This window comes from Cryptomeria japonica, chromosome 6, assembly GCF_030272615.1.
Source record: "Cryptomeria japonica chromosome 6, Sugi_1.0, whole genome shotgun sequence".
In the NCBI taxonomy this organism is placed as follows: domain Eukaryota; kingdom Viridiplantae; phylum Streptophyta; class Pinopsida; order Cupressales; family Cupressaceae; genus Cryptomeria; species Cryptomeria japonica.
Window position 1 is genome coordinate 54679570 of NC_081410.1, and position 13046 is coordinate 54692615.

The 13046-nt window shown below is 37.1% G+C and overlaps 1 protein-coding gene across 2 annotated transcripts in view; it reads left to right on the plus strand.

The window, feature by feature from the left end:
• Positions 1–6117: 6117 nt before the first annotated feature.
• Positions 6118–13046, plus strand: part of LOC131064217 (uncharacterized) — a 105258-nt gene continuing 98329 nt past the window's right edge. For both annotated transcript variants that reach the window (XM_057998298.2, XM_057998299.2), the window contains exon 1: positions 6118–6521. In XM_057998298.2, the coding sequence (XP_057854281.2) occupies positions 6274–6521 (248 nt within the window). In that variant the 5' untranslated portion in view covers positions 6118–6273. The remainder of the gene's footprint in view (positions 6522–13046) is intronic.

Genomic DNA, 13046 nt, shown 5'->3' on the forward strand with positions numbered 1-13046 from the left:
TTGACCTTGTTGGTAAGATCCATCCATCCTCATCCAACAGCCATAAGTTCATCATTACCACTACTGAATATTTCACAAAGTGGATCAAAGTTATTCCACTTACCCAAGTCACCGACAAGCATATCGCCTCATTCATCCTTAATTACATCATCTGTCGGTATGGTGTACCCATGTGTAAGTTTGTTTCTGATGATTTGAACCTAGAATTAGAGTTCAAGAAAATGAATTTACAGCCCTACATTGCCCGATGTAAGTTTGATAGTAGAGGCTATGTTGTAGAACATCTAAATGTTGATGTCAATTTATTTCATGAACCCCGATTAGAAGATTATTGGGAAAATTGTTGTGATGAATTTAAAGTGAGAAGGAGATTGTGGTCAAGGTCCACTCTGCAACAGATTGTTACAATGAGATTGTCGATTAATCTAGCATGAATACAAGAAAAGGAGGGGGAAGATGTATTGGATCCTGAATTCAATGTAAGGGTTCAAGGGCAAACCATCCCTAAAATTGACTGGGATAGGAGAGAAGAACAAAGTATCCAAGCTAAGTCCTTCAATGCCATAAGGAGAATAGAGAAGTGGTTAAGAGACCGTAAATTTAGAAAGGAGCCAATTATTACTCCTAAAGAATTAACAGTTGGTCCACTTCATGCTACAATATAGATTCCTACTTCCTCCTCTAATGTAATTGTTGATGTTGCAGGTGCCACAAGGCCAAACATTAGAGAGGTTCAAACCAAGAGGTCAAAGAAATCCCCATTGAGTTCCTCGGCGGTTCGAGTCACCTGTTCTAGGAGCATAAATAAAAACAGGGAATCGATGGCGGACCAGATTGTTGTGGACTTCGATTCAAGCGAAGAAACCCAGGTGACCATGGATGAACAAGTGTTAAATAATCCTTCAGTACAAGATGCGGATGTAGAGAAAGAACTTGAAGAAAATCCAAATCCGATGAGCACTGTGACTGTTGTCGATCCACCTAATTATCAGACACCTCCTCCCAAAGAAACTTCCAGTACTTCTTGATGGCTTGGAGCTTTAATTGGAAAGAAATGCAGTGTAGTTCCTATTACCATTCCCATGGAGGATATGGTTGGTAAGTGCCTTGGGAAAATATCCAAACCCCAAAAGCTTAAAACAAAGGCTATGATGGAGGTTGATGATGAAATAGGGCACTGGGTAGCGGAAGTAGTTAAGCCTATCTCAGATAAAGACCCAGAAAAAGCCACTGAAAAGGATTTAATTCTTGAGAAAATTGACCTGGGAGTTGCTTCAAGAGCTGTGGATGCCAAACATTTAGAATCCTCCACTAGAAGAATGATATCTAGAACCAGGAAAGATGAGAAGGACAAATGGGAATTGAAACAAGTTGTTACACAGATGGCAGAATATATCAATGCCAGACATCACTCGAGTCCTCAGCCTCTGACACAAATGATATTGTCTTTTGATCCTTAATCACCAGTAAATCATAAGCTATTGGATCAGGTCCAAAGGAGTCGTACGATAGCTGAGGGTTTTGATGAGTTGCTTGACTCCATAGTGCAGCAAGGCATAGACTGCATTGCTAGCCTAATCAAGGTGTATGATAATGTTATAACTATGAATAAAGAGTTGGAGTTGGAAGCTACAACATGGGACAAAGAAATAAATAAATGGGTAGCAGTCTTAGCGTAGATGAATGATGTACAAAAATTTGGGGTCATGAAATTTCTAGCTGAGAAGCCTGTGGATAATTTGGATGACAATGTACTGTATGTATCAAGAAAAAATGTTGAATGGAGAAACTCAATCATTAAACAGGGTCACGAAGAATCCATCAAATTATTAAAAGGATTAAAAGAGCTCATTGATATGATGCAGAAAGATTTGAAATGGATCGATATACAGCTCCTGAAGGATGATGGATAGACGATCGAACTAGCAGCAGATATGGTCAAAACCTTTAAGGAGAGGGTAAATCTCGTTAAAGAAACAAAGTCTCTAACTACAAATGACTTCTCCAAGGTGGCTAGGATAAAATCAATGTTAGCGGTTTGCTTTGATCATCTAGAAGCGTATAAAATTAAGGTCATGCAGGTGACCATGGATAAAGAAGTTTGGAAACAATGCATTCTGCATATTGGACTCCCGCACTATCAGGTCATCCTCAATTTCTCAACGACACACATGGAGTGTCAGAATGTACGCGGTACTACAACAAAACATGACAAATTAGTAGTTTCCTCTACCACGTTGGAGTCTTGATCAGTTTATGGATGAGTTGTCATTCTATCTGTGGCTATTGGTCATTTAATTTTTATCCAGTTTTAAGCAAACAATTTCTTTTAACTCTAGGATAGAGTTTAAGAACTTGGGTTATTTTTCAAAAAAAACTATTAGCTTGGAGGCTATATATGTAATTAAGCAAGCTTTATTGATGGTCCGAAAAAATTTGATTTGAATTGGCAGACTTAGTTTTCTTTTGGAATTTTCAGTGAAGACATTTTATATATGAATGAAATGATATATTTTGTATGACCTTCAAATCTGTGCATTTGAATGATAGAGCAAATCTCTGTTGGGATATATGTTTGTGTGTAGAATATTTTACTTCATTGATTATCAACTTATTATAAATATGTGAATTCATTGATTAAGAAAATTAGTTGTATGTTATCATTTAAATGATTCTGATCCCCCTTGTCTTTTGAGGCATGAGCGAGTATCGATCATCATTTATGCTACATTGAGTATACTTGGTAAAATAAGATTTACATAAAAGTGAAGTGTTCAAAGTTTAAGTCTGTGAGCTTTACATTTATGAATAATTATTTTGTAGCATTCATATTGTGTCGACAAATGGATGTGAAGGCCTTTCTTGCTTTTTGGTAAAAAGTGTGTTTCTTTATGATTAGTTTGCATAAAAAAATCATTGGATATCATACGGGGAGCTACACTCTTATGCAAAGGGTAAACCAATACTTAGTTCACCCAATTGTTGGTTTGTTTTTCTTTTCATTAGAGGTATGCATGAGTCATCATTAAAAAAATATCAAAGGAAGGCAAATCTATTAACCAATAGAATGGTTATATGTAACGACACAAAGAATTGGCCGAGATACAATAATATCAGTTGCAAGACTCACTATGGGAAAATTGTAGTAGACTATGTAATATGCTCTGAGAGCTCTATTTCTAAGTTGTTGAACTTCAATATTGAGATTTGTCCCATGGAGCTAAATTCTGATCATATGCCTCTTTTTCTTAAATTTGGCATAAATACTAAAAGGATATAGGAAGAGAAAAACCAACACAATCATAGGAAGGCCCATACACAAGGCAAAATCCTCTTAAATCAAGAGAATTGTGAACTTTTCAAGGTTGCTCTAGAAAAGCAGTTGGCAAAAAAAAAAAATAGAAAGCAAGGGAAACAAGAGAGAAAGAGAGTATGTTGGTAGCAATATGTTGATCCTTTTAATTCACAAGGCTTTGGAGCCTAGGTGTAAGCGTTCTAAACCTTTGAAGAAAGTTTCAAATATCTTCCCTACTAATCATTGGTATGACGAAGAGTGCAAGGCTGCTAACAAATCTCTGAAAGAGAATTATTCAAACAAAGAAAACAAGATTATATACAAGCAATTGATAAAAAAAAAGAAAGATATGCAATTTCAAGAAGGAAGGAGCTAATTGCTTCGGGGAAACACAACCCCAAAAATTTTTGGAGAGAGTTACAACAAAAAAGAAAGCAAATAGAAAATAATATCATAGATGTCCAGTGGGTTGAATATGCAAAGTTCCTTTATGAATGGACAAATGAGAAATGTAAGCTACCCACAATTGACACGTAAGTTGAGATTTTTTTAGTGATAGACATAAAAAAAGGTATAAAGAATTTGGCAAGTGGTAAAGCATGGGATATTGATGGTTTACAAGTAGATTTTTTAAAATGGGGTGTTAATCTCCTAGCTCCATGTACAAAGAAAATCTTTAATAGGGTTATCCAAAACATCTTTCTAGTTGAATGGACAACTGGTGTTGTTATACCTCTACATCAAAGTGGAGGCATCAATAACCCCTCTAGTTACCATACTATTATGGTCAATCCTCTCTTTGGAAAGTTGTTGGGAAGCATGCTAGAGCGTAGAATCAATAAACAGGCAGAAAAAGAGGGAAAAGGGCTAGAGGGCAAGCCGGTTTCTGACCTAAACATTCCACCATTGACCATTGCATCACTTTAAGGCATTTCATTAAAAAAAATGGGACAACAAAGGAGAAGTTTTTTACTGCTTTGTTGATTTCAAAAAAGCTTTTGATACTATTCCTGGGGATAAGCTTTGGGCACAAAATGGAATAACTTGGGGTACCAGAGGATTTTAGAGTTGTTGTCTACAAACCCTATGAGCAAGTTAGAGCTAAAATCAAAACTAAAGAGGGGATGTCCAAGTGCTTCAACAGTGACATCAGGGTCAAACAAGGGTGTCCTCTATCTCCCACTTTGTTTGGTTTATATATTGATAAACTTGAAGAGTGGTTAAACAATACTAATGGAGAAGGTATCTAGTTGGTGAGATACGTGGTGAAGTTGTTTTTATATGTAGACAATCTTATTCTTATTGCTAAATCTGCACAAGGTTTGAGAGAGTATTTGAAGGCTCTCAAGCTCTTTTGTTAGGAAGTTGGGATGCAAGTGAATACCAACAAGACCAAAGTCATGACCTTCTATTTGAAAAAGAAGTAACAAGCCAATTTTATCTTTGAGGGCAACCCCTTGGAGGTAGTGGTGGAATACAAGTATCTAGGAATTAATTTTCACTATAGGCTTAGTTGGAAGACATGTAGATCAAAGAGGACACAAGGGGGAAGGAGAACTTTATACCTTCTTCTAAACAAATGTCCAAAAGCAGAGTTGTGGGATTGGAAGACTAAGAAAACCCTTTTCAGTTTGTTAGTGGTGTCGATTATTCTTTACGAATGTGAAGTCTAGGGGAATAGCATGTCAAATCACAAATGACGACAAATAAAAAGAATTTAAAAAACATCTAATCACCAACAACCTTAAAGTCAAATCATCGATACCTTATGATATTCTTTTAGCTGAAGTTGGTATGTTTCCAATTGAGGCTCATCGGTCATTTGGCTGTTATGTTACCTAAAGAAGGTTGAAAATATGGATAAGCACCATTGGCCCAAAATGATTATGGAAGAGGAGAAGCTAACTCGTAGGAAAAAAGAACTAGAAAAATCAAAATAGCAAGTGGTTGAACAAGTGTAACATAAATCTTCATGACTGCCCTAACACTAAAGAAGAGATAAAAAAGTGGGTGTTAGAAAAATTTAAGAATGTTATGTGGACAAAACAGTTAGGCAAGAAAAAAACATAGTATATTAAAGAATTTAATATCACTTGGGAACACAATGAAAAAGTGTATTTGAGATCCGCAATCAACAGAAAGGCCAAAATTATAATTGCATAGTCAAGGACGAGATCTCATCATTTGAGATGCAAAACTGGTAGATTGAAGGTTCCCAAAATAGACTGGGAAGAAAGGATGTGCATCTTTTACAATAAGAGGGCGGTGGAAACAAAATGACATTTCATCAAAGTGTGTGCAACGTATGATGATATCGGCAATTAGTTTGATAACGAATTAAAGGTGGATAGTTTGAATGAACTTTTTGAAGAGACAAGACTTCACAAAATAGCAAGTTTCTTACTCAAGATTCATAGCAAGAGAGCCATCATGAAAACAAATTAACTTGTTTCATCTTGATCCCTTAGATTGTTGGATCTAATAGATGTCATTAAAATTCCTTCATTCATTCGTAAGGCTTTGTTAGATAAAAAAACAAATATGATAATTATGCCGAGATGCATCTACAATGACATCAAAATGTCCGTAAATTTTTTTTCAATTTTGAAACAATTTGACATGCAAATGACAGATAAATGCATGAAATATGCCATTTTTAGTTTTTGTGGAGGTGTTATTTTATTACTCCAAATAAAATAGAACCCTTGCCACTTGTCTCCAACTATATGACACTGCATATCTCTCGACGTAATTTGCCTATATTTTTAAATATAGATATACTAGTTAAATCACATAAAAAGCAACGGAAAACCCGAATCCAATATAAAGCCGTGAGAGAACAAAGCATTATTATTGTTCATGGCGGCAACACACTAAATCTTATAGGCAGCTCCATGGCAGTAGAATGTTTAAGCTATCAGGCATATACAGAAGCATATACAAACATAGCGCCTTCAGATGCCCTAATTTGAAAGCCCATGGACAGTATGTCTGGGTTGTATAGGCTTTCTGGAATCCTATCAGCGAAAGGTGGATCAATATGGAGGAACATGAGTTCGATAGCAGCAAGGTATGCCATCAGAAAAGCGGATGAAGAGATGACCTGTGTTCTGTATCATTACCCCTGCAACGATGGGGCATTTGCTGCCCTGGCTGCCCATTTGTACCACTCTCTTCTCGCACTTCCCGTTGTTTTTGTACCCAATTCCACAAATGATCCACTCAGGTACTTGTTTCTTTTTTCTTTGTCAAATAGAAATGCTGTGTACCTTATTAAAATCCACTGCCTGAAACCTCAAGTGACAAGAATTCACAAAACATAGTTCTATGAAAGAATATTAGCAACCCACCGATGTTTATCCACTGAAGCCCCTTTCTTAGCTAATATGAAGTGAGGAAGCTTCTTTTCTAGCATATTGATTTAATTCTTACACTTCCAACAAGCTTTAGGTTTCAGTATTTAATTCTTTTTCTTAAGCACCGATATTATTATTATTATTATTATTATGATCAGATGATGATTTCAAAGAAAACGCTTTAGCTGAAATCATTTCAGCTGTACGATACTAAAGTGAAATGACTTTTTTATTCTCAACACAGCTCTGGGTACGCGATTAATTCAGCTGTAGTATAAAAAGTGGGGTTGTATTCTGAGTTAAATTTGTGGGGAAGGTATTGCAATATCTGATTATATCTTTCTTTTCTAGCCCATGAGACACATCAGTTTGATTACAATGATGGGCGTTGGGGAACAAAAGATTGCATAGTATTACTTTTTTTGAAATGCCAAGGTTTGAATTATATACATGTCTTTTACAAAAAGCTTTTACTAACAAATTTTACCGTTTGGTACATAGACATAACACAAAATTTGTGACATCCCACAAAAAAAATTAAGGGTCCACAGTCCAAACATTAATTATAGAATGCCACATCAGCATTCTAGCATGTGTCTAGAAAAAAGCTAGATGCATCCCGCTGTAATAGCAATAATACCGCTATAATAATACTAAGCTATAATTAACAATGCTGCTCTTAGTCCCATAGACTGATGGTCTCATGGACGTCGTTAAAACTAGTTCATACATTCATTCAAGGAAGCAAACTCCATTAAAGTCTTGGGTACTTACAAGCTCATAATTACTGCCCCTGCAGTGTGGCCTTAATGGTTATCAATAAGGAAATTGTTTCTAAGGCCGTGGTCCATCATGCACTTGCTGCAGTCAAACTCAAAAGCAGGCAGATTGTCATCAACCTCATTGCCATGCACAAATAGGTTTCTGTGGAAGCGGTCACAAATTAATTTGTCTTCTTAAAAATGCTGCTAATCTTTTGTTAAGTTTATACTTTGTCATGCCCCCGATAATAATATCTATCATTAAATGTTCAGGAAATCAGAAATAAATTGAGTAATAAATAAGATTCAAGAATATATTTAAATACATTTTCATTGCTCGGAAAATCATCTTATTCACAAGACACCACGATTTTCTGTAATTCTAGATCCAAGAAATTAATGTACCAAGCATAGATGGACTACTCGCCGAAAACTTGAGAGTTTTTTTGCTTGGCGAGTATTTATGACTTTAACTCACAGAAGAAACTCACTGAATTCTTAGGAAAAACTCGCCGAGTTTTTGGCGTGTTTTTCACAAAAACTCGGCGAGTTTCCAGGAAAAACTCGGCTGCATTTAAAAAAAAGGCCCAAACATGTAAAAAATTATCTTTTGTTTTTTTTCAAGTCAGTCTCATTCTCTTCATCAGAATATATATACATGAAATATAACATTTAAGTATAAGTCATATTTCATTTCTTATACTTTAAGTTATATTTCATGTATATATTGATAGGATGTTTGAGAGTGGTTTCTGTTGAAATAGTAGCTAGCTCGGATACCTATCTATTGTATTTTAATGTTGTCAATGACAATTAAAATACATATGTATTATCTATTATGTAAATCGAATTTTGGGCTGGACCCAATCATGTAGCGTGGAGAAAATTAATTGTAACTTGTAACACGGCGACACTAAATTGTTGCTTTGGGCTGGACCCAAACTTGTAACGTTAAAGGCAATAAATAAAATAAATCAATTCAAGCCGACTTGAGGGTGCAATAAATCAATGTAAGCCAACTTGAGGGTTGGCGCTAAGATGGATATAAATATAACAGCAAATGAAGCCATTAGTCAATCATCATATCACCAAATGCTATCTGCACTCCTAGCAGCGATCCTTCCTCATGCGAACTTGTATAAGGCGATTGTGTGTGGCGAAGTTGTCAAAAATCTTCATGTGAATTCAATAAGGTCTCTTGTGCGAATCTGATCTAGACATCTGCTGCTCCTCCTAATCATCTGCTGTTAATGAAGGGCTGCATTCTTCACTGATATCTTGAACAGCAATCTGAGATAAGTCATTGCCTTGTAAATTGTCTACATTTGAGATAATACATATTGCATTTGAGGCTGGGTTTTTCACCTCCAAGTGGGAGGCTTTCCCAGTGTATTGGTGTCTTTTGTCTTGTGCTTTATTGCTGTTACTGGTTATTCACTGTCTAACTATAATCTAATTGCTTAAATTAACATCTGATTGCCTAAAATTAACAGTTTCAGATCTCTAGGAGTTATAATGCAAATTCTAGGTTTTAGAAGATCTTTTAAATTTTCAGACTTAGTCAAATTTCAGTAATCAACAGGCTCCTATTAGCATTCTATCGCTCTCTCTATCTCACTCACTTTATTTGTGTTGAATTTTAGACCTATCTATCTCCCCATCACTCTTCCTCTATCCCCCTCTCTACCAGTCTCTATGTCACTCTCTCCTCTCTCCCCCAAGATCTAGACCTATCTCTCTACCCCTCTATTTCTCACCCTCAGACCCCCGCGAGGGCGCTACCCTCAACCTAATTTTATTTTGTAGATGCTTGGTGGCAAAGTTGGGGTGGAAATACCTCGAATCTCAAAATTTTTGCCCTCATAATCTTATGTCAGCATTGTAGTTCATCCAGTTGTGAGTGCAATTGGAGCTTGTTTAAGGCCATCCACACGAAGAAGAGGAGCAAGTTAGCCCAAAAACGCCTTAATGACCTTGTCTTTGTGCCATATAATCTTCGGTTGGGCATAAGGAAGGTAGAGGAAGCACCAACTGGTCCAATTGATTTGGATGATATAGATCCTTACAGTGATTGGACAACGTAGGAGCAGTCTCATTGTTTACAGAGGATGACATCAATGATTTGGAGAGGCAAGTTACGGAAGAGGAAGGGGGTGGATTTGGTTTCACACTGGGTGACATTGAGGAGGATGAGGAGGATGAGTCATTGCTAGTGCCAGGTGCAGCTAGAGGCAGAGCTACATCCAGGATGGAGGACGAGGCACGCCCTCAATAGACTTCTAGGACTAGACCCTCTAGTTCTACCTCTCCCCTAGTTTTTACTAGAGCTGGGAAGAGGAAGATGTAATTGTATTTATGTATTTACTTTTAGTTCTACAAAAACTATTTACTATTTTGCTTCTAGCCATCAACATTTCTCATTAGGATGTGATTTTGTACCCACTTTATGTTTAAATACATCTAGACTCAGCCTGTTTCTTTTTTGTTCTCATTTATTGACTCATTGGATGCATCTTCTGATTAAATTTTGCAAAAAAATGCATTTTTAATTAAATTTAAGCGTGTTTTTAAGTTGCCGAGTTTTTCCTGAGTTTTTTTTTCAGGCCTTGGCGAGTTTTGCCAAGTGGTGAGTAGTTCATCTATGGTACCAAGCAAGTAATTATGCTATCTAAGTCTGCAGGAGATAACAAGCAAGAAATAAATAAAATAATATGTCACACGAATTGAGCGACAACATTTTTGTCTAGGCGGCAATGGTTAGAGCCTTCGGAATAATATCTGAACCATACCTTAATTCCCATCAAATGTGATTAGTAAAGGCAAGGGCAGCGATGAAGATTATTGAAGGAAAGGTGCAAATTCTTGAAAGAAACCAATTTGAGGTAAACTCTTGGTCAAAGCAAATTCAGAGGATACAAGTAAAGCAAATACGATTTGTTTATTAGAGAGTGAGTTTTAAGAAAGCGATTAGTTTTATTATAAAAAGACAAAACTCTTGTTGGGCAGCATTAAATAAAGTTTGATTTGTTTGTTTAAATGAAGTGGTGCGATTGGTGAAGATGTGTTTTATCTGAAAGGTTACTTAATGAAGAAGGACGTCTCTTTGGAATCGGTCCTCTTTGGAGATATAAATAAGAGAAAACTTGTGAGATGGAAGATGTGTGGTATGTGAATAAGAAGAGAACAAAACAGATATGTACACCAGATCGATCAGAAGAAAAAGAGAAAAGGGGTCAAGTAGGAATCTGAATAAATATTCAGCATAAATGAATAAACATTCAGCATAAAGAGAAAAGGGGTCAAGGGGTGAATCTGAATAAATGAATAAATATTCAGCATACAGTCCTGTTGACGTGTATTTTGTACACTATCAAACACAGAATAAAATACTCAAATGGTACCTTATCCTCTCTTGAATAAAGCCTCTGAATGCTGAAGATATCGCGAAAAGGATCAATCAAGGTGACTTCAAGGTTCTTCGCTGTAGGATCTCTACCTGTGGATAAGCACCAGTGGTCGTTGTAAATGCTGTTTCTTCAAGGGGTCTTATGCACTTTCTGAGAAAGTTGGTCCGTGTTGCTCTTGTTTGATTGCAGGAACAAGATTTTCCTAATACTAACAAATTCTCAAAAAAGATCAAAAGATAGGGGTTTCAAGAGATGAATTCTAATCTAATCCTAAGAATGACTCGATGTAGGCTAGACTTGGTAAGATTCTACCTGCCCAGAGGGCAAATCTCAATTGGGTATGCCATTCTCTCGGACTTCTCTCCAGCAGTTTCTTGATAACATTGAGTAGGTTTTTGTTAGTTGACTCAGCTAACCCATTACCCTGAGGATAATAATTTGATGAAAATTTAAGGGTTATACCGTACTCAAAAGTCCAATTTGAAAATCTCAATGATGTGAATGCTGAGCCATTGTCGCAAACCAATGCATAGGGACACCCAAATCTTGTGATAATGTTTTCTTCCAAGAACTTAATTACAGCCTCAGTAGTGCATACCTTGAGAGCTTGAGCCTCTGACCATCTGGTACAGTAATCAGTAGCAGTGATGATATACCTGTGTTGTGTCGAGGATGCGGGGTTGATGACACCAATAAAATCCATTCCCCATTTTGCAAATGGTCTCGCTTCGATCACTGGATTTAGTGGCATGGCAGAATTCTTTTCTCTGAAGGCGGCGACTTGGCAAGTGTGACAAGTCCTGATATGATTAAATGTGTCTTTGAAAAGTGTAGGCCAATAATATCCTGCCCTCAGGATTTGATGAGTTGTAGCCAGGTTAGCTCCATTTCCTGTCCCGAATTTGGAGTGAAAATGTTCAATTATTTGTTTGGCCTCATCTTTGCCAACACACCTCAGATATATTCCCTCGTGATTCCTGCGATATAGGACAGATCCTTGAAGCATATAATGCTGACACTTTATCCTTAATGCTCTTTTCTGCGTGGGTGTCATGCGAGCCGGGCACTTGTTGTTGAGTAGGTACGTCACAATTTCCTTGTACCATTCATCTGGGGTGACATCCTCCAATTCATAAACTTGTTGGATTAACCCGGGTCCGTCAATTGCCAGTGTTTGCGCTAAAGCTTGCCCTCGAACAAGTTTCATAGGCTGGATTTCAATATCAAACTCTTGAATAATGGCGACCCACTTGCCTCTTCTCTCTCCTAGTTCATTTTGCATGAGGAGGGTTTTGACTGCTGCATCCGGTACAATTGCATAGATTTTGGCCCTTAAGAGGTAATGTCTGAATTTTTTAATGGCTTTGACCAATGCATATGCCTGTTTCTCAATATTGGGATATCTGAGTTCCGCATCTTTCAACGGGGTACTCATAAATGCAATTGGTTTCTCGTCCTTCTCTTCACTTCTCTGGGTGAGAATAGCCGCACAAGTGTATTCAGAGGTGAAGGAATACAGGTAGAAGGGCTTCATGTAATCATGACTGATTAGTACTGGTGCTTCTGCGATTGTCGTTTTTATTTCCTCGAATGCTCTCTTGGCCTGTGTCGTCCATTCAATCTTTGCATCCTTCTTCAACATCTCATTCAAAGGCTTGACTATCTCGGCAAACCCGGTGATGAATTTTTTGACAAAGTTGATCTTGCCGAAGAATGATTTGAGTTCCTTCTTACTGGCTAGCAAGTTGATGGTTGATATAGCCTTCACTCTTTCAGGATCTATAGAGATTCCCCTTTCTGAAATAACATGTCCTAACAACTTTCCTTCTGTTACTCCAAATATGCATTTCTTTGGATTGAGAGAAACACCATATCTTTTGCACCTTTGGAAGACTCTTCTTAAATCATCCACATGATCTTCTCTTTTCCTGGAGAAAACTGTGATGTCGTCCATGTATATGATAATGCATTTCCCAATTAGGTCTCTAACGGCAATATCCATGGCTCTCTGGAATGTGGCCCCAACATTGATAAGCCCAAAAGGCATTCTTTTGTATGCAAATGTTCCCCACTTGGTAGTGAAAGCGGTCTTTAGTCGATCTTCAGGCTCGACCAATACTTGATTATAACCTGAATATCCGTCCAGAAAAGACATCATCTGTGATCCGTTGACAATCTGCAATACTTCATCTAGCGATGGCAGTGGATAATTGTCCTTTTCTGAAGC